The sequence below is a fragment of the Drosophila busckii genome, chromosome 3L (assembly GCF_011750605.1).
Source record: "Drosophila busckii strain San Diego stock center, stock number 13000-0081.31 chromosome 3L, ASM1175060v1, whole genome shotgun sequence".
NCBI lineage: Eukaryota > Metazoa > Arthropoda > Insecta > Diptera > Drosophilidae > Drosophila > Drosophila busckii.
The window spans coordinates 2,225,070-2,248,030 of NC_046606.1; the positions used below are offsets into that span (position 1 = coordinate 2,225,070).

At 39.5% G+C, this 22,961-nt stretch overlaps 1 protein-coding gene across 2 annotated transcripts; it reads right to left on the bottom strand.

Moving 5' to 3' along the window:
- Positions 1 to 1,979: 1,979 nt before the first annotated feature.
- On the bottom strand, positions 1,980 to 4,069 carry LOC108598845 (mediator of RNA polymerase II transcription subunit 12). 2 transcript variants are annotated; one of them, XM_017985599.1, is made up of 3 exons: positions 3,706 to 4,069; positions 2,761 to 3,381; positions 1,980 to 2,702 (listed from the first exon to the last, which is right to left on the bottom strand). In XM_017985599.1, exons 1-3 carry the CDS (start codon positions 3,866 to 3,868, stop codon positions 2,161 to 2,163), a joined length of 1,326 nt encoding a protein of 441 aa, XP_017841088.1. In that variant the 5' UTR covers positions 3,869 to 4,069; the 3' UTR covers positions 1,980 to 2,160. The 2 variants fall into 2 exon arrangements, with proteins under 2 accessions (XP_017841088.1, XP_017841089.1); XM_017985600.1 differs by having other exon boundaries at positions 2,508 to 2,715.
- Between the last annotated feature and the right edge of the window lie 18,892 nt (positions 4,070 to 22,961).

Genomic DNA, 22,961 nt, shown 5'->3' on the forward strand with positions numbered 1-22,961 from the left:
GCTTAAAAGATATGAGTAGCGCGCACTTTTAGACAAGTTTTCTAGTTTCAGCTGCAACAGCAACAAGAGCGAGTGAGCGAAGGAGCGAAGGAGCGAAAGAGAGACAGAGAGCAGAAGCAGGTGGCATGCTAAGAGATTCGCTTGCTACACCATAAAATGTGTGATAATTCACATAAGCAGTGTTATCATGTGTGCGTGTGTGCCTGTGTGTGTGTGCGTCTGTATTCTTGTGAATTTCCTGCGGAAGGAGTGCAGCTAGCAAAGCATTTAGGCATTTGCTAAATTTACACTGTCGCACGTTCCACTTGAAAGCTATTAAGGCGTCGCAAAGTAAAATCTGCGAAAATGTGCAGCAATTGCAATGCTGTTGACAAGAACACGTAATAAGCATGACAGCTGAAAATCCTTAACCCACCCCCCACTCATTCACTATTTGTTTGTTTCTGACATTTGTTACAGTTACAGTAGTTATACTTAGGTCGAATCGATTTGTCTTAAACCCGACCTAGGCAAATAATTTTCGAGAGTTAATCCAAGTTGCAGCGTTTTGGAATAACTGCCTTTAATCTATTTCGAGCTTTACTTTTTTCTTTCTCCAGTTCTTTGCTTTATTTGCTCGGAGCAACAAATCGTAACTTATTTTTAGTTCTTGGCATGCGCCTTTGCTTTGGCTGGGTTTTCTTTCTGTTAGGGACAAGTGCCTGGCGCTGCTTGGGTATCCTTCGCTTTAGCTAACATTTACTAACATTTTCGCACGCACGCATCCGAAAACCATTTAAATAACGCTCCATCATCTAGCGCCGCGCCGAGCCGCGCCGCTCCGCTCTGCAGCGCACAGCACAGTGGAAACTTTTACACGACCAGCCTCAGGCAGAGGCTGCCTCTACCCCTGCCACGCCCAACAATGGGAGAGATGCTGTAGTTGTAGTAGCAGTAGTTGTGTCTCATGGACTTTTATGTAGACGCTGAAGTCGCTTTAGAACGCTTTGGGGCTGGCGTTGATAAATGCATAGAGAGAATGAGGATAAAAGTTGAAGCAAACTACTTGGGGTTTTTAGTCAAATTTTCGCCTAGAACTAAAAACCGTAGCCCAACTACTTTCCACCTGCCACACACACACACACATACAGACAGAGTCAACCCTCCTGCTCTCTTGCTACAAATCGCTGGGCCCATTAGAGCTCCAGCAAAAACGCCGCTAAATGCGATGTGAATTATTTAAGGCACGTGTGTTGTGTAAAATGCGGCAAATTCGACAGTGAAATGCATTTATTATTGAAGACACTCAAGGCTGGGAGCGTCAACCCCCCTCCCTGTTAGTCGACAGCTTTAGCTGAAGCTGCGGATCGTGCGAAATCCTTCGTCTGACAAGGCAACCAATTATGTGCGCCTGATGAGTTGCTGCCATGCTCTAGAACTCTAGCTGCTCCAACAGATTGAGGCGAACACTTGGCTGGCTGGCTGGCTGGTTGGGTGGCTTGGGTTGGGTTGGGTGGTCCTTTTTGATAAACGCTTTACAGTTTGAAAAGTTTTGTGTTCACTATGTGGATGTGAGTGTATGTATGGGTGGCACGTGATTGGAATTGCGCGTGCCACACACAAGCAGCAAGGCCTTTCAACTACTTAGCTAGCTGAGCGTGGAAAATTTTACACGATTTTCCATCCAGCATGTGGTGCGGTTTTTCGAAAATGGGCTCAAATGTCTGTGCGATAGCATAACAATGTTTTGTGATTTGTGGCAAATCGACAAATGTTGCACACGTCGTGTTACGAACGTTCATACAGTCGAAATTAGCATAATTTTATTTATTGCGCCAGCCACACACACACAATACAAAAATTATTGTAAGTAATGCGCATAAGTTTTCATGTGCAAAAGCAATGTAAACATTTATGTCTAATAAGTTCGCCAAAAGAACAACAAAGTGTTATTCCTTTTGGAATAATGAGACAGTTGGAGGTTGTGACCTTTGGATTTAATTAGATTTTTATTCTGTTACAGAGTAAAAAGTTGTAGTTACAAATCGTTTAGTTAGTTTTATATCTTTCGATATAGTACGTATGCATATGTATGTGTGTTACTATGTCTCTGTTTCTCTCTCTCACTCCGGAACACTAGTTCGGTAACTAGTTGGCGCGACAGTACACTCAGTCTTGCATTTAGTTGGCGGCAGACTCATTGTTGCCATGCACATGCAGTATCATCTCAAAAGGATCCCACTCCAGATCGTTTTCGTGCTTGACCCGGCGGCGTACGCCCATGGGCAGCGGCTGATGAGCATGATGATGAGCATGGGCTGGATGATGCATGGCCAGCGTTGCATGCGGCGGCAACTGATGACCGACCAAGCCAATTGGCATATCCTGAGCATGTTCGCCTAGGCCAGTGCGATAAGACGGCATGTGAACAGGACTAAGCTGCAGATGCTGCTGCTGTTGTTGCTCCTGGTGATGTTGCTGCTGCTGCTGCTGATGATGATGATGATGCTGCTGCTGCTGCTCGCTGACCATCTCTTGAATATGCTCGCGTGTTTGTTCGCGCTCGTCCACTTTGCGCAGCAGCATGTCGCGCATAAACGACATGCGCTCAAAGTGCTCCCAGTTGGAGCGGAATGGCTGTTGAGCGTACTGCGCATGTCGCTCCTTCTGCAGCTCGTCCACATAGCGCTGCTTGATAATGGACCAGCGTGTCTGCATTAGGGCTGCAAGTAGAGTCTATGTTGGAGTAGCTTATGGGCAGCTTGGGGTTTTGCTACTTACTTGGCGTCAAACCCATTTCATGTGCAGCTTCCTTCCATACGGCGGAGGTGCGACTTTGGCCTTGGCCCTTCTCGCTGCGCTGGCGACCCGCCCACAGAGCGGGGCGTGCCTTGATGGCATCAATAATTTTGCCACGCATGCTGTTGTGCAAGGAACTGGGCCTGCCCAGCTTGCGCATGGGCGTGCTGCTCGCCTCCACGCTAACCACAGCGGGCGGCACCAGTCCCGTAAAGGCGGTATAGACAACAGGCGCTGGCGGTGGCTCCAGCAGTTGCGGCACATGTGTGGGCGTGGGCGTGGCTGTAGCTGCGGACTGCAGCCAGCTGAAGCTGCCACTGGGACGTCCACGTCCATGTGAAGCGCTGGGCAGTGGCGGCGGCGGCGGCGTTGGCGTCGGCAGCATAGCAGAGTCGCCCTCGCCCATTTGCAGTTCATTGTCGTCGGCAGCGCTGCCAGCAGCAGTTTGGCTGCCCACTATCTTGGCTACCGTTATATTATACATAAAGGACATGGGCTCAAAGTGCTCCCACTTGGTGTTGAAGCGATCCTTGTGCAGTATCTGGCGATGCACCAGATTGTGGTAGTGATACTTCATTTGACTCCAAATCGATTGCAGTTTAACTGCAAATAAATAACGCAATTGTTGCTAATTAAAGCGACGCTGCTCAACTCAACAATTATTGACAAGCACTTACAATCTATGTATGTAAGTGTGTGTGTGTTTACATGTCTATTTATAGACGGCACACTTATATATTTACATAAGAGAGCGAGAGCGAGCGCAAAAGAGAGAGCGAGAGCAAAGCAAAAACAAATTGTCAACCGGCAAGCGCAGAACTAAAATTTGCCGCTAGCTTACAAAAGCAACACAGCGAGCGAGCGAGCGAGAGAGAGCAAGCGAGCGATGCTCTCAGTTGTTGTTGTTGGCATCTCTGTTGCACTCACCTGTAGGCACATGACCGCCAAACTGCTCGGCGATCTCGTTCCACATGGGCGAGGTAACACTGCGGCATAGATGCAGCTTATTGTTGGAGTCCCAGATCTCTGGATACTTCTTGATGGCCTTCAGCAGCTGAGCGCGATTCACAAACGGATCCTCCTTGGGCATGTTGATGGCAACAGGATGTGCAGCTGGCTGTAGCCGCAGGCGGTGAAGGTGGAGCGACGGCGGCAACACGCGGAGCACAAACAGCGTCCTTTGACATCAATTATCGGCGAATAACTGAAAGTAGAGTTTGCAAAATATGCGAATTGAAAATGAAAAGGCAAAGCGATTGGAGGAAAATAGAGAAAACGATGACGACGTCGGCAAGCGACGACGACAGCAGCAGCAGCGGCTGCGGCGGCGGCGTCGCCAACAATTGTTGCTGCTGCTGCTGCTGTTGTTGTTGTTGTTGTTGGGGCGCAGCGATGCCCGAGAGATTGGAAAGCAATGCGGCAGAGGCAAAAGCAGCGCAAAAGCGGCGAAAGCGCACACGAGATGAGATACACAAAATGCAAGCGAGAAGAGAGAACAGACAGAATGTGCAAAAAATAAAATAAAATACGAAAAAAGAATACATGTACAAAAGCCAGCAACAGTTCGGCAGAGACGACGACGACGGCGACGGCGACGACGACGTCAGTTTTACATACAGACAAAAGGTGCTGGCGATAGAGGTGCCTTTAGTGTGGGGGCGCGGCTGGCGGCGGCGGGGGCGGCAGCAGCAGCAGCAGCAGCAGCAGACAAAAGGCAACGAAAACCAAAGAGACAAAACAACAGCAGAAGCAGCCAAAGCGAGCCGAGAGACAGCGAACCTTATGGAAGAAACAGAGACTGCAAAAATATAGCAACAACCATGGGCAAAAATGAGCCAAAAGACAGAAAATGAAAAAAAAAAACATCATACACAAAAGCGAACAGCGACAGCGCAAAAGAAAGGCAACGATAAACAACAGCGAAGCCAAAGCTAAAGCCAACGCCAACGCCGACGTCAACGCTGGGGCCACTTGCATGGCAGCCTATGTATGCGTCGCTGTTGCTGTGTGCGTGTGTGTGTGTGTGAGCTGTCTGTCTGTGTGCATACACAGCCTCGACTGTTGTTGTTGCTGCTGCTGCTGCGGCTGAAGGTGGAAGGTGGCTCCACATCGGCAACTGGCAACAGCAACGGGCAGCGGCAGCGGCAGCGGCATCGGCTTTGGAGCACACACAATTCGTGCCCGCATTAGAAGCAGGCAGGCAAGCAAACCAAAACTTGTGCGCTCTCTTCACTCTTCACTCTTCGCTCTTCACACTCTCCGCGAAACAAAAGAGCAGCCAAATGCACCGATGACCGTTGCAGCAACGTCGGCTCCGACTCTCGGCCAACAGAGCAGAGCCCAACAAACAAGCAACAGCAACAACAATCACCTAGCGACGAACGCTTCAATTGAGTGGGTGTCAGTGCGACTGTGGGTGAGCCAAGAAGGGGCGTGGGGGCGGTGGGTGGCAGCACTGGCTATTCGCTCGTGCAATGAACTCATTTCATACTCAAACTGCAACAAACTAAAAACTAGGCGAGAAATCGTTGGCAACAATTTTGGCACTGAACCATGCCAACATTTAGGCAAGCGCCAAGCAGCAGCAGCGTTGCCACTTGGTTAAAAAAACGTAGACTATAAAGAAAGAAAGATCGCGTAGAACATTTATTTAATTTTGGAAAGAGAATTTAGAGTTAGAAAATAATTATGTTGTCATAAGTTGGGTCATTTATGAACCAAAATAAAAGCTACAAATGCGGTGTTGCCACTTAGCTAATCACTTATAGATTGTATGAAAGCTCATAAATAAAAATAGTGATTTTAAAACATACATATATGTTTATAATAAGATTATAAAAAAATATGCATGCAGCGTTGCCACTTAGTTGACTATTCGCTGCTTAAAAATTAATTTGATAAACAAAAATAATTTATAAAAATTATTATTTAATTTTGTTGTAATTTTTTAGTTTTCTTTTTGTCGCTGCAGTGTATTTGGCAGTCGAGCTAGCTTAGGCTCAGCTTGGCGATTAATTTTAATAACAGTTCAAATGGCAATACTTTTACAGCTTTCCCTTCTGTCTGTCTGGCCAGCTTATGGCTACGTGATTGCTGCTGCGTTGCTGAGAATAATTAAACCATGAATTGGGTTTAGACACTGCTCATGGCTCGCTTGACTAGTGCGCGTCTGTTCGCATCAAGATCATGCAATTTGCTTATCACAAGCGCGCCACTCACTCAATTATGCTGTGACACCCCCCAGTACACCCTTGCAACACACACACACACACACACTAGCGTATTTAATATCTTGCATTTGTAATGCTGTTGTTAATGTTTTTAATGTTTGTCGTTTTATTGGCTGCTCTTTGGCTATTACACACACACATAGACACACACACACGTACGCAGTTTATCTAAAAGCCGGCGTCTTTAATTTTTACGACTGTCTAAATGGTTCTAGTCTATGGGTGGGGTGGGGTCCAGTGCGTCGCGTAATTTGTTAGATTAGAATTAATTTAAGGCGCTAGCCCAAAACTTCTAACAATAAAAACTGAAAAGCACAAAAAAATAAGCAAAATTATATGTTGTGTTGTAGCGGGGGGAGGGTTAGCGGGGGGACACATCAACTGCAGACAGACAGGCATACAGGCTCCACATCAATTGTCGTTGTTGTTGTTGCAGCTGGGTTTGTGCTAAAGCGCGGGGTTGGGGCTGGTGTGGGGGGTTCAGTGGGCCTTTGTTGGGATTTTTATTTTCATTTATGCTTTTTAAGTGCTTCATTAAAAACGCGTATGGCTACGGTTGGGTATCGCTCGCTACACATGAAGCTTGTGGGTGCGGGGCTTGTGTCTGCTGCTCAGACCTTTGTCAGCGTCATCAAGCAACAGCAACAGCAACAGCCACAGCAACAAAAAAGTATCTTTCAGATACTCGTACATGTCCAGCAAAGAAAGCAAAGCAGCAAAACAACACGAAATAAAAAATTATACATGTGTGTGTGTGTGTGTGTGTGTGTGTAAAGAATTATAAGCAAACATGTTTTTCACTTAGCTCCACAGCTTCAGCTGGGTCACAGCTTCAAGCGCTCCAACTCCGGTTTCAAGTTCTTTATGTCTTGGCCTGGCCTGCGTGGCAATAAGTGTGCCCCATGCAAAAAAAAAGAGTCTGCACAAAAAACACAGCAGAATTAAGTATCTGTTTGTTGTTGCTGCTGTTGCTGTTGTTGCTGTTGTTGTTCGTTTGGTGTTTTTTAAGGTGCGCATATAAAGAGGCCTGCTTAACTGGCAGCCTGAGTTGCCACAAGTCCCCAGTTGTCTGTCCCTAGTTGCCAGTTGCCAGTTGAACGTCGCCAGTTTGCCGTTTCAGGCAACGTCAAAAGATAACACCACAGCAACAACAACGATCGTTGGCTGCAGCATCCGTAAGCCAATCCAAAAAGCCACTTCGCAAACTCCTTTTCATCCTCTACCCATGCCATGTGCAAATCACATACAGTAGCAAAAAATTTCGACAGTTATTTACGATTAGCACAAAAGATACGAGACATGACATGCGCTGAATGCCGCGTTGATGCTGCTGCTGCTGCTGCTGCAACAGCAACATTCGCAGCAGCAGCAGCAGCCAGAGCTGCACACAAAAACGGCGAAGTGAAAATGCGCTACAAACACGAATACATGCAAGCCAAAACGGGCTACTGTTGCAAGCAACAACAGCAACAACAAGCAGCAGCAGCAGCAGCAACAGCAGCAGCAACAACAACACAGCGACTGAAGCGCTGACGGCTTTGGGCTGCAGCCTGTTCTGCTTTTGGCATATGCCTACAGCTTTAGGCACACACACACACACACAGATACACACACACACACACATATGTAGCCAGCAACATTTAACTGTTTGTTTACCTTACTTTGTTGCCTGTTGTCTGTTGTTGCTGCCACAGGCTAAAGTCTGCGCCTACTGCTCTTTTTACTTTTATGTGCAAGCTTTGATGATCAATTAAATGCGCTTGACACTCAGCGGCAGCAGCAGCAGCAGCAGCAGCAGCTACACATATAATATATTTTTATATAATTTTTTGCATCATAATTAGCTTTAAGTTCAGCTTAAGCCTGACTGCAATTAAAATTTATTAAGCACTTTGTGTGGCTGTTGCATAAATTTAGTACACGCTGCCTGGCTGCCTAAGCAGCTACTAAAGTGCAGCAATTTGTGGCCCACTTGATGTTGCAACAGAGATTTCAAAGCGGGCGTGCCACCAGCAACAGCAACAACAACAACAACAACAATAAAAAAAAATTTATCGACTTGTGCGTCCTGTTGCGTGCTATGCAATTTAAATGAGTCTAAAGTTAGTTGTGTGTCTGTGTGTGTGTGTGTGTGTGTTGGTGGCACAGGGCGTGGCAGCTACGCCTTTGTACTTTTTTTTTTATTGTTGCAATTGCGTGCATATTAATGCACTTTATCATTTGCCTGCCGTGCACTTTGTTTTATTATTTATATTTAGTATAAGTTCATGCCACATAGCTACCCTACAAATTGTGCATTATAATTAATTTTTAAACATACAAATAAATTAGAGACGCAGCTTGATATTAAGCCTCTCTTAATCTGCTCTTTTTGCTGAGTATAACAATAAAAAGCTTTGGCTTTTGCTTTTGCTTTTGCATTGTTAGTCACTCCCCAGTTGCTGGCACTTGTGGGTGGCAATAATTATAATTAAATGCATTTTTACGTGTCGTTCTTTTTTTTTTTGCATATTTTTAATTGCAAAAGTTAACTGCAGCTAGTTTTATGATTTATTTAAATAATTTGTGCATTTGTTATTCGCATATAAAAATATATTTATGTGTAGCTGCTCCACTTAATCTAATGATCTACAATAAACTAAATTTTATATGCGACTTAAACAACATATACCTGTCTCTCTCGCACACACACACACACACACACACACACACTGTGTGTTTGTATATTTATTATTGCTGTAGCTGCTGCTGCTGTTGATGTTGCTGCTGTAATTGCCATAAGGTCAAAATTGCGTGCTGCGTCACGACAGGCAAACAACAGCATTAAACATCAAGAAATAAATTCTAATTGCGTGCTTTTGGCACAAAATCAAAATTCAACATAACAGCAGCAACAGCAGCAGCAGCAACAGCAGCAATAACAAAAGCAACAACAACGACAGCTTAAAAAATATGTGAAATGTAAAGGAGCAACAACAACAACAATAAAAGAGGCAACAAAACTGCATGAAATATGCTAAAAGCAGAGCAAAAAAATTATACAAAAATTTATGAACAAGCTAAAAGGGTGTGGAGCATGCAGAAGTTTCAATGCTCTATGCAATAATTTAAAAAAATTAATAAGCAAAAATTATACTCTAAAATAAAATATACAAGTTTAAATTTTAGCTTGCTAGGAATAATTATAAGCCGCAAAATTATATAGTTAATTTATTAACATACATAATTAAAAAATTACATTTCTTTTAAATAAATGTGCAAGAAATATTTAAAAAAAAATTATATAGTTAATTTATTAACATAAATAGGTGTTATATAAATATTTGAAATAACATTTCTTATAGAAAAATGTCCAAGTAATTGACATTGATGCAATAAATATTAAAAAAAAATCAGATAGTTAATTTATTTATAAATAACAAACAAAAAAAGGTGTTAGATAAATTATTTGTAATAATATTTTTCATAGGACATTTTCATAGTAATTGACATTGCATCAAGAAATATTTAAAAAATAAAAACACTAATAAAATAAATAATTTAATTGACATTGCTCAATAGAAAAGTAAATATACTTAAAATTAATTGATTACTACAATAATTTAATTGACTTTGCCTAAGATATAAATCGAAAAGTGAAAGTATATAAAACAAAATATATAAAGTATATAATTTTATTAACATTTTGCTAGAATTGGGTCAACTCTTTCATCTAATACTTGCTTATAAATATTAAAAAAAATCTAAATTGAAAGTACATAATGCAATTATGACTTTAAATTGGAAACATAAAATATATGAAGCTAATAACTAATAACAACCAATAACATTTTGCTAGACTTGAGTGAATTCTTTAAACGAAATATATAAATATTATAAGAATTTAAAGTGCATATCAAAAGTATATAATACACTTAATACTTTAAATCATTTAATTGACATTTGCAATTACAATTTGCTGGAATTTAAGTAAAGTCTTAAACTAAATAGTTTACTTGCTTATAGCTATTATTATTATTATTGCTTATTACTATATACTCAGCTGATATATATTTTTTGAAGTTTAGCTCATAGGCCATGCACTCTGCCAATTGTAGTGCAATGTTTCATATGTGGAAATGTTTGTGTATAAAAAATCAGTATTTATAAACGTGTCAGGCAACAAAGAGGCAACGGTAGCTGCTACGTGTTTGTGCCTCAAATGCGTATGTATGTGTGTGTGTGTGCGTGCATGCAACGCATTAATTATGAATTTAATTCACTGGGGCCGTTCGTTAGGGCACTGCCCAGCAGTTGGGACGGCAAGCGGGGGGAGCGGGGCAAGGCAAGTTGGCCGCTTGGCGTTGCGGTCGCCAAACGGCACTTTGACGAGGATCTGCAGCAAGAGCAGGCGAGTGGCAAAGTCAACAAATGTGCAACGGACACAATTTTCTCAATGCACAAACATGAGGCGAACGGCCTGCGGCCAAATGACTGCCGCATGCCCCGCGACCCTTTTTGGGTGCACACACTTTGTTGCCTTTGCAACGTTTTTTTTTCATTGGAAATATTGCGCTACGCACTTGATTGCAGCATTTAATTAAAGCAGCAGCAGCAGCAGCAACAACTTGGGGCAGCAACAACTACAACAACAATAACATGTTGCCGAGATATTTATGCGCAACACTTGACAGATTTATTTATGCCTTGCTAAGGTTATAATGATGCTGAAGAGCAGAGTGAGAGGTAGACACAATTTATTTATTTATTTATTTATTTATTGTTGCATATTTGCATTTTTAGTATAAACGTTGCTTAGAAATCTCAACTTCAATTTGTGGGCATTTTTGTTAGTTGCTAAATAAATATGAACAAGCACCACAAAATATTTCATTTCAATTTGAATTTTGTATTTTCACAGGCTTCGATTAGACATCGAACTGTTGCATGCCACACAATTCGTTGTCTACATAAATCACAAAGCATTTCTGTTTTGGCAACTTAAAATTTAATTAAAATAGAATTGTGTGAGCGTTTGGGCTGGGCTGGGGTGGGGTGTAACCCAGTTCGATTTTTCGTAGCAACACAACGCGACACATACTGCAAACGAAAAATATTCGAAAAAGTGTTTTGAAGACATGGCCACCACACATATTTTTTTTTTGGATACAACATAATTATATTGGAGGCGCAGAGGCCCATAAATCAAAGACAGCCAGAGCTAAAAATCTTCTGGGATCGCGTAGCGAACGCGACGTAGGCGTAGCTGAGCATTTTGACAATGGAACGGGTGCACACACACACAAGCACACACACACACACATGTGTATATTTGGAACTGCAGCGACGCGTTCGAAAAATCTCTCAACATTTGGCAGCATGTGGCAAGTACGGCAAACGCTTCGATGCAACTTGTAACGAAGATGAAAATGATTTATGTTGCAGTTTTGTTTGTCGGTCCAACTGTCTGTCGACAGCATGTGCTGCTGCTGCTGTGTATGTTGCTGCTGCTGTTGCCCCAGCAATCCAGCGGGACGTTTGGTTGTGCTCATTTAACCCACAACTACGCAGCTGTAGCAGAGCCGCGAGTGCAACACAATAAATTCAAATATATATTTCTTAATTTTGAAAATTGCCGGCAACATATTTATTGCACATAGTGTAGGCAACAATGACAACTAACGAGCCGACAACTGAAGCTTATAGCATTGCTTATAGATGATATCAAGATAGAGCAAGTGTGCCACTAAAGGATTGAAAAATTATAAGAGGCGGCTGTAGCCGACATTTTGAGACCCGTTATAAGCAAAAGATTTCAAATGAAGAGCAAAATATATCAGTATAGAGCAAATGTGGCACTAAAGCATTGACAAAAATTAAAAATCGGTTACAGCCGACATAATAAAACCCGCTATAAGCAATCGGTTTAAAATGAAGAGCATAATATATCAAAGCTTTGAACAAAATATAGCAAATGTGGCACTAAAGGATTGAAAAAAAAAACGAATGGCGGTTGTAGCCGACATTTTGAGACCAGGTATAAGCAGTCGATTTAAAATGAGGAGCATAATGTATCAAAGTTATGAACAAAATAGAGCAAATGTGGCACTAAAGAATTGAAAAAAATTTAAAGCGGTTGTAGCCGACATTTTAAAACCTGGAATAAGCAATCGATTCAAAATAAAGAGCATTATATATCAAAGATATGATCAAGATGTGCGTATGTGGCACTAACGCATTGAAAAAAAAGTTCAAATCGCATGTAGCCGACATTTTAAAACGAGATAAAATTCATAATATACTAAAAAGCAAGTTGATATTACAGATACATAAATATGCCTGTTATAGCTTTGAATTTTATACAAAGTTCTGACTAATTTAAAAGAACCTTTGTAAATTTTTATGTAACAAGTCGAACAGAAAAAAAGAGTCAAACAAATTTGAGCTGCCTCTATGTTTTAAAATTTTTCCAAACTACTCAGCAAATTTCTTTGATATCACATATCAACATCTTATATATCTCTAAAAGACCCTTTGTACATTGAAGTACCGGGTGGCATAAAAAGAAAGTCAAAACAATTTTTATTTTAACATTTTTTTTATTGTTGAAAACAAAAGAAATTTATTTTGTGCATATTTTTTATGCTAACAGTGGACTAATTTAAAAGACCCTTTGTAAATTTATGTAGCGGGTCAAACAATTTTAGAGCTGCCGCTTGGTGCTAAAATTTTCAGAACTAGCGCTCAAATTTTGCTGCTGCTTGAGAAACCTTGAGAATTCATTTCTGTGCGTTTTATTTTTTGTACAATTGTGTTTTAGTTGCAGCTGTAAAATAATTTATTGTTTGTATTAAAAACATTGATTTATGTGTGCCCATTCCAATTGGCGTTTGCTTCCAACTTGTTGTCACACAAATCAAACGACTTACTGCTCACACTAATTAGTGAATACGCGAGAGAGAGAGAAAAAATAGAGAGAACAGCGTTTGTACTTGAAGATGATGCTGAGATGTTTATATTTTATTATTTATGCGCAGTGTCGTATTTGTTGAATGATCTATTTAATTGCCTTTGGAAAAATATTACAAATTGCCATTGGGCATATGCAGGTCAGGCGAAGGTCATGGCGTTGTCGTAAACTAAAATTCATTATTTATATGCCGAGTAGTTGACACAAAGTATCGCCCCAAGGATCATAAATTTCAACGTTGTATTTACATAAAACAGAGCCCAAGTCTCATATCTTGTGCAGTTTATGCTTTTTGGTATTAGATAACAAATATGTAAGCATGTGTGTGTGTGTGTGTGTGTGTGTGTGGCAAGTTCTTGAGGCATTTTGAATTACGATTGGCGATAAAAGCGCTGCTTGAATTTTTATGATTTTGCTGCCTATTTTTGGCAGACATTTTATTGAGTTGAAATATGATTTCGTCAGTAGTTGCTATCAAATTTCCTTTTGCATAATTTGTACGCACATGCGTATAAATAAATCTTATGAAAATCCTTAAACAAAAGCAGCGGCAAACTATAAATTGCGTCATAATTTTCCGACATGTAAACAAAAGAAAAACTGCAATTTTCTATTGGAAAAACAAGTTGCAAGCGCTCGCAGGGGTTGCTGTTGAGATAATCAGCGCAATGACACCCTAAGCACTATTTGAGCAAAGGGCTAGGGCTGCATGCAAATGTGGAAAAAGCCTGGGAAACTGCTATATTAAATATATATAAATCTGCGATTGTTACGCAAATGCGTAAGACACAAAAAGTTGCAAGTAACTAAACAAAAGGTAATTGTAAACTTGTTGGCTTTTGTTTAGGCGCTGAGAAATTGCAATCTATCAATAAAGCTGGGTGCGTGTTTTTTTTAAACGGCTGGCAACCCCTAGCACTAGCCTTTGTCTATATCTCTCTCTGTAGAGTGAAGTGTTTGCTTCTTCTTCTTACAACAACTTTTCTTTTATTTGTTGTTTTCCTGTTGTTGTCGTCGCTTATTGTTTTGAGCAGCGCATTTTTCTATTGAATTTGTTACGGGCTGTGGTTACCAGTTTTCTATGCAGTTTTCCTTTCTCTACATATGCTTAAATTTTCTTTTCTTTTTCTATTTTGGGGCGCGCCCCTTAGCTCACATTACTTCTATTCAAGAACTGCAGTTGGCTTTACCTGCTTAACCCCTTTGCATGACTTTCCCAGCAACTCGCTCGCTCTCACTCTTTTGTTTTTTCACGCGCTGTTATTAATTACGCATCAAAAGATACCGATCTGCAATTTGTATATAGTATGTTTGAATAATCTACGATCTATTATGAAAATCATGTATGTAAATTAGGCCGACGCACAGTAGTCAAATGTCTAGCATTAATTATGGTGCGCTGCGGTGGGTCAATAGTCAATAGCTTGAACATAATTTAGTTTCTTAACTTTAAGCTTAAACTTTTGGCAGTCACTGTGGCTTGTTTATACAAAAGTTGCCAGCTAAAGATAACTTTGGTGAAATGCAATTTATGCAAGTTGCTCTACGTTCTTTTCATTTCTTTATTTTGTAGTCTGTTGCTTTTGTCTTAGCATTTTATGCTGCATAAATTTTATTGCTAAAATGTATGCAGTGTGCGTTGCAAGCAGCAATTTGGTTAGAGAGTTAGAGAGTTCTATTTATGCAGTGCTATGCCAAAAGGTAGCAATTTGAGTTGTTGTCGTTGCTGCTGCTGCCAGCAAAAAGGCCAAAGAATGAAGCTCATTTCCCGTAGCTGCTGCTGCTGCTGCTGCTTGGGAAGTGCCCAACAACTTGGCCACTTACAGCAAAATATGTGGTAATTATGCTAGCAACAAACAAACAAACAAACAGATAGACAGACAGACATTCAGACATGTTGTAAACTGTGCTGTTGTTGAATGTGAATTCTATTAATTGCTGAGCTAAACGAGCTGCTGCTGCTGCTTAAGTCTAGGCCAGCCAGTTGGATTTTCTACGGAATCCGCAGCAAGTTGCTGTACTGAGAACCTCACTCACGCCCAAGTTTGTTTTAGGCAGGTGTAACTTTTACTTGATGCGCTTTGTTGTTTACAACTTGGCAAAAAGGCAAAAACATGGCCAGCGCCGTTTTGTAGGCCCGAATGACTGAAATGCAGCAGAGTGTAGCGAACTGAGCGCGCTCAGCTGTTGAACCGCATGCCTCAAGCGCTCAGCTGTTGTGCAGCTTTTGTTGTTGCTGTGAGTTTCCGGTATTATGCTCATTTATAAAATACGTCAAGAGCCCATGCCCAAGCACAGGCCGGGCCAGCAACTTGCGCAGTTCTAAGGTTACAGTGGAAAAAATAAAATAAAAGCAGCGACAAGACAACAAAACAATAATGACAGCAACAACAATTTAAGCATAGTCGACAACAACAGCAGCAGCAGCTACTATGGGCAATAAATGATAGTTTATAGCACAGGCTGAAGGCCTTTGTTGCTCTGGCTATACAAATTGTACCATAGAATTTAATTCTAGGCTACAATTAAAATAAATTAATAAAATACAGCATTTTATACTAATGCTTACAGTTTAGTGCGCTGATTTTTATGCAAAGCTGTTGTTTATATATATTTATGCATTATATGCTTAGCTAAGTCAGCATAGTAGTAACTAGTTATTCAAATATAACTGCTTAAGCATAAGTGCGCCAAAGTTTGAAAATTGCATTTTTATATAAGCGCTGCAGAAAAGTAGGCAATACTTTTTGCTAAGCAAGCTATGCATGCAAATTTAGCTTTTTATTTTAGCTTTTAATAGCTTATTATGCTGATTTGCAGCTAGTGTAGTACATAGTCAATTAAAAATATTAATTTAAATTCAATAAATTGAAAACGATAACAAATTTATTTTCTGTATTTGACCCTTCAGCAATCTTTGGATTATCATTAAATTGATTAAGAACATTTTTAGGATTATTAATAATCCCTTCAGCTTACTGAGTTATGCCATTTCGTTTTAATATTTTTTGAAATTTTATATTATTAACCCTTCACAGGGAATTCAAAACATTATTAGAACCTACTGATCATAATGGATCTACATTTATTTTTATTTCTTTAATTTTATTTAATAATTTTATAGGATTATTTCCTTATATTTTCAGAAGAACAAGTCATTTATGATTATCATATATAGCTTACGCATGAATTAATCATACACAATATATATTCGCTCATCTTGTACCGTATTGCATGTTAATTTTACGAGTTGGCTGAGCGTTTGATACGCTGCTTCGTTATGCTGTTGTGGCTCTTCGCTTTTTAAGCTGCTGCTGCCCACGGTGCCACATCAGCTGTATGAGCAGCGACCAGCAGCTTTAATTGTGTCACAAGTATGCGAAGTACCCGTAGGTAGCAGCTACGTCTTCGAGCCGCTACCGTTCAACAGCTGATTGTATAGAAAAATAAAAAAAAGGCATAAAGCGGCATGACTGCAAAGAAGACACTGACGTTGACAATATGACGGACGCAGACGGCGACGCAGGCGGCGACTTGTAGTTATGCAGGCTGTGTGTTTGGCTCGGCGGCGGCGGCGGCGGCATTTTTCAGTTTTGAGTTACCTCAAGCGCTACGCATGAAAGAAAGAATGAAAAAAACAGAGTACGAGAGTCCGCGAGCTGCTGAGGAAGTGGCAGCAACAAAGTTGTGGCCTGGTACTTAAGTTTGATGATATGAAGTGAGACCTAAACTCGGCTTAACCTTCGCATTGTTGTGCAGCCAAGAACTTGTTAAAAGACAAGTGGAGCGCAGAGCGCGCGGCGAGGGGGTAGAATGAGTGGAATTTCGCGCTGCATTGCACGCTATGCTGGGCAATGCGGGCGGGCAGAGCAAGCGGCAAGCGGCAGCAACTGAAGGGTTGAGGCACAGCTGCGACCCATATAATAAGCTTGATAAAAATCAACGCGTAGACGAAAAATTGTTTTCATTGCATGCGGGAATTAGCAGCGAAACGCACCCCCCAACACCTTTGGAAATTAATCTGTTGGTAAAAAAAAAAAGCAGGTTGCGCCATTGGCATTGACTTTAGAATCAGCGCTGGCTGTAGTTTGATTTTCTTATTTCTCAACTCGGCGTGGGCGGCAGCGGCTTAATGTCAGTCCAAGTTGTGAGCTGAGATTCCTTTACTACTTTGAGCTGTTGTGTTGTGTAGGCAAAAACTTTGCTCAATTTGCTATAATTGCAGCGAGTCCTTTGCTCAAATTAATACTTGTGCTTGGGCCTTAAACAAAAGCAGCTATTGACTTTACATTGTTTAAATATAATGCGCTTGACTTATTAAGTTTTTGTTGTTGCCCAAATTTTCACACATGCATGTGACTGTTGACAACGGAAGTGGTTAAAAAAAACGGTGCGAAAGAGACAGCGCTACATGCGTTTAACAAATGTAACTTGTAATTCACTTGGGCCAACAATTTGGTCAGTAGTTAAGCGACTCAGCTGTAGCTGTAGCTGTAGTTGTGTTTGTATGTTAATTTTAAAGACAATACTTTATGTGTGTGTGTGTGTGTGTGTGTGTGTGTGCATAATATATTTTGTTTTTTAGCCAAGCTCATGCCGTGACCATGTCCATGGCCATATCTTGTAGCTGTATCTGCGTATCTTGTCTCTTTCTCCAAGTCTCTTTCACTGTACACTGCGTATGTGTGCGTGTGCGTGTGTGTGTGGCAACCCCTTGCTCGCAGCTTCAGTCGTTCGTATATCCGTTCTGTTTGCATGTCGTTGTTTGCCACGTTAGCTTCTGGTTTTTTGCTTTTTTCTTTGCTTTTTGCACTCTCTTTGGCTCTCCCCTTCACTCGCTGTAGTGGCTCTTCCGCTGCTTTGGTCACTTGGCCTGTCGCTTGGACGGCTTCTGTTGTTAAGTTGGCATTAATGTGTAGTCGTTTGTAGTTAATTCGTTCTCCCTCCCCCTCCCCCTACCCACTCCACACTCGCTTTCAGTCGTATCTGCACTGAATGACTTTAAATGTATCTGTAGCCAAAATAAAAAAATATATTACACATTAGCTACGCCCAAAACAAAGGCATAAACAACTTACAAAAGCAAAATGGGTTTCCCCTCCCCCTCTCTTTCTTTTTCTTTCTTTTCACTGTGTGTGTGTGTTGGTCAAAGAAAATAAATAAATTGCGTTGTGCTATGGCAATCGAATATTAAATACTCTAGTTGGCTTGAGTTTCATTTAATTTACTTTGAATGCATAAAGCAGTGCAGCTGAGCATTTAGTTTATAACGCATACGCAGCGTATGCTGCTCTACAGCTTTTTAATTCAAATATTTAAATACTAGCTGTTAGCATTGCAACTTAATTTATATTTATAATTATAATTTACTTTGGTACTCAAATAAAATTTATTCTTTTAAATATATAAATATAAATAAATGTTGCACAGTTTTTTAATTCTATTAATTAAATACTAATTGTTATTAGCGCAATTAGTATTAGTATTAAAAATATTATTTGTATTTATAAGTTATATTTAATATTTAAATACAAATGGTTAGCATTGCAATCTGTATTAGTATTATAATTTATATTTATAATTATAATTTAGTTGGGTACTCACATAAAAAATTTATTCTATTAGAAATATAAATACTTAATATATATTGCACAGTTTTTTAATTCAAATAATTAAATACTGATTGTTATTAGCGCAATTAGTATTGGGATTAAAAATTATATTTTATTTTTTTAAGTTATATTTAATATTTAAATAAAATTATTAGCATTACAACTCGTATTAGTATTTTAATTTATATTTATAATTATAATTTATTCTTTATGCAGCATTTGTTACTTTTAATAGAATAAATATTTAATAAATATTGCACATCTTTTTAATTCAAATATTTAAATACTAATTGTTATTATTGCAATTAGTTAGTTATAAGTTATTTGGTTACTCAAATAAATTTCTTACTTTTAGCTATCTAAATATTTTATAAATTTTGCTAAGCTTTTTAAGTCAAGCAATTAAATATTAATTGCAATGCATATATAATTATTAAAAAACCAAATTCATTTTTATAGCTGAGATTTCTTTTATTGCTTGACGTCATACTGATCAACCAGTTGGGCTAAGTGTACACAAATTAGTGCAAGTTTATCAGATAAAAGTCGAACTCTCTGGCTCTGGTTTTGGCTCTGGCTCTCACACCTGGCACCTGGCACCTTTGCCCCTGTGCACATTATTGACAGACATTTGCCTGCTGTACGTTTTGCCATTTTGCTTTGCTTTCTTCCTTATTATGTTTTCGCTTGCTTCGTATTTTTTGGGGTGCATAGCGTAGTTGTTGTTGTATTTTTTTTTGTTAAACAATTTACTTCAAGTTGGATTGTGTTAATCTGGTAAATGTTTTGACGTTCTCGCAATTAAAAAGGCACTGGGTGAAACTCTGCGTTGTACTTTGGCTGCTTCTTCTTTTTTTTTTGGTGTTGCTGTTGCGCTTTGGTCACTTTAGTTGAGGCCTTGACAGCGGCTGTCTGTTTCACTAATTAAAAGCAATGTTCCAGAAATGTGTTTACCTGCTGCTAATGAGAATTCACAATGAATTTCTCACCCTGTCTGCTCGCTCTCTCTCCCGCTCTCTTTCTGGCGCTAGTTTAACTAACTGCTGTTGACTTAAGTTTTAGTTTTAGCCGCATTGCGACTTACAGCGAATTAAGTGTTGTAAAGAAAATTGAAATTTTAATTTATGTAGCGTTGTGTTTTTTTTTTTTTTGGTATTAACTGCATGTTAAGCATATGCTCGATTTGTTTACAACAATTGTGGTAGCAAAAATGTAAATAAAACGCAAAGTAGTAAGAGTATCCAGCAGATACATTTTACCTTTCGCAAGTTTATTGTATTGCCTGTTGTTATTGTTGCTTTAGCTGCTGCTGCTGCTGCTGCTGCTGCTTTTGTGACCGCCTCGAAAATCAATGTGTGTAACGAAAAAAAAGCCACCAGAAATAAATGTTCTGTGAAGGAATTTCGACTGTTTTTACTTCTTCTTGTGCTCTAAACGTTCCCCCTCTTTCTGGCTTGGACAGCCGGCGTATTTGTTTGCCGCTTTGTGTTTATACCTTTCGACTTATTTAATGCCTTCACATGAAATTGGTAAACAAAAAGCAACAACGACTACGAAACTCTTAGCAACAGCACAAGGGGCTGCTGCCTCTGCTGCTGCTGCTGAGTTTATTGATACAAGTTTTATAGCAGACACTGTGCCAAATGGCAGCAGCAGCAGCACTTGCTGCTCAGATCTACAAATTTAGATAATTAATTTTCTTGCTGTTTTTTTTTGTGCTTTGGCAAGCTGCAAGCGGAACATTCAAATAAGTTTAGCTAAGCTATGATTATTGCCGCACATTTTTTATATATAATAATGGCATATTTAAGTGCAGGATATATATATATATATATATATATGCAAGTCGTTTGGCATTGCAGCGCAAACGAGCGAATCGAATTGTTATGGAATCATATGTTATGGGTATACATTAGGGCGTTACACATGGCGACAGCCAGCACTGCAAAAAAAAAAAAAATTATATATAAACTGAATGGAGGGCGTTAGTGCAAGCACAAGAGCAACAATCAGCAGTTGGAACAAACGAATAAACGAGCAACTAAATAATAACATGTGAAAAATTCTCGGAACACAAAATAAACGAACAGCAAAGCATAACAATAACAACTCAAAACTTAGTATAAACAATTGACAGATTCATAAATATGCAATTTACTTAACTTTTTTTTTTATTTAGTATTGCTGCATTTCCTGTTGCCGCTGTTGCTGCTGCTGGTAGCAACATTACCCAATGGCAAGCAAATGGCGGCACAAGCCCATAAATTAGCATTTAGAAACAAGCGAGCAGACTAAAGTGTAGCACAATCAACTTTGAAATACACTTCAAAAAAAACTGAGCAGCTACAGTATTAAAAATATACTACAAAATCAGCTGCAAGTTTGATTTTGCTATTTGCGCTAAATTTAATAACATTTCTCTTACTCACACAAAGCATATAAATGCGATAATAAAATTGTTTTTATATATGCAGCAAAGTTTGCACTTTTAGCTACAATATTGCTTATAGTTTATATAAAACGCACAACAAGTAACTAAGTTAGGCATATAGCATTTTACTTTGCTTTAAATCGATGCAAAAATTGAATGTTTCAAATACAAATTGTTACAATCGCTCTTAAATCACGTGATGTTTCGTTAAGCCTGAGTTTTCAAGATTCAACCCTTCGCTCTTGTTCGTTGCTCTTAAATCAAGTGATGTTTCGTTGAGTTGCGCTCTCTCCCAGCGTAGGATTCGTTGAGCGCGCTTTTCAGTATTAAGGCAGCGACGCTCTCAATCGGTCGGTGTAGCGCTTCAAACGAAATAAACAACAAGGCGCTGCTATAAATAAAAATTTATATTAGCTATATTACATTATAATATTGTAAGTATTTTAGTCAGTTAAGTTATAGCAATAGATATTGTATTTTATTATTAGTATGCAGCTAAGTACTATTTTATTATGCTATGCTTTTAATTTAGATACATTTAAGTTTTAATTTAAAGCTCAAAACAATATTCATTTGCTTTTAAATCAAGTGATGTTTCGTTAAGTTCGCAGGCGTGCGGTCGGTCTAGCGCTGCTGCTTATTTTCTCTCCTTTCTTTATGCACACATTCGTTGAGAGCGCTATCAATATGCATACGGACTGATTTACTGTAACAGGCAGCGACGCTTTCGTTCGTTTAAAGCAGCGCAGTCGAGTCGAGCGACTGAGCGAAGAGCAGCTTACTTAAGATAAGAGATAAAAGAGCAAGAGCGGGCAATCGCAGGTAGCCAAAATTATTAACGCACGTGCTCAATGAATGCGCTTGCTTTTCAATATGTTTAATTGCAATTGACGAAGCTCAAAATCTATGTTTAATATGTCTCGGCAGATTTGAAGGCTTTATAGCAAGAAGTTGTTAGGCCAGTTAATTTATTTACTTGCTACATAGCTAGGCACACCCTTTTGCAATACATGCAAATGTCAAAGTGTATTAAAACACAAAACTGAAATGAAAACGAGCAGCCAGTGGCTAAGAGAAATGTAATTCATGCCCCAGCAACAGCAACAGCAATGGAGGCAACAAATAAATGTACAAATGGACCGAAAGGCAAAACATACAGGGCACAAGTCAAGCCATAGATATATGGCAAACACACACACACACACAGACTTACACACACACACGTGTGTCTGCAGAAAAAGCTTATGTAGATTTTCTGTTTTTTTGGCTTAATTCGCAAAAAACCAAAAATAAATTGGACTTACAGCAACAACTTGAAACCAATTTTGTGGCAAGTTGGCAGATAAGTCGCCTTGCAACCTACAACACAATACACAAACAAAAACACAAGCGGCTAACTACGGCTACAAGCAAATGGCCTGCGGTTTAACATGGCCAATTTAACTACGATTTTGGCTTTGCCTAGCTCTTTTTAGGGTCTCTCTCTCTTAGTCTGTAGCTGAGGCTAATGCTGCTGTCTCCATATAATTTAGACTACAAGTGCGATAAAAAACAAAAACAATAAACAACAAGCATCAATTTTATACTAAATTCAAAAGTGGGCGTGTGGCTTTCAAAACAAATTGAGCTTGGCCATTGAAGCAGTTTATATCGCTTTGGCTAAATGAATTGTTTTTGGTTAGGCTAACTATTGAAAATAATATTTCAATGTTGTACTAATTGACCACCCACTCCAAATTACGCTTGAACAATTGGCATTAAATTAATAGAGTAATGGAACTAAAAATTTGATTGGCTTGGTCTGTTGATTAGCAGCTGAGCTCTAATGGCTCTGGCTCGATGGCTTTTTAATAAATCGTTGGCCATTTGCAAAAATGATATTCAGCACAAATTTGTCAGCTAAGCCAATTGCGTATTGACTGCCTCGAGTGTGCGTGTGTGTGTGTGTGTGTGCCCCACTG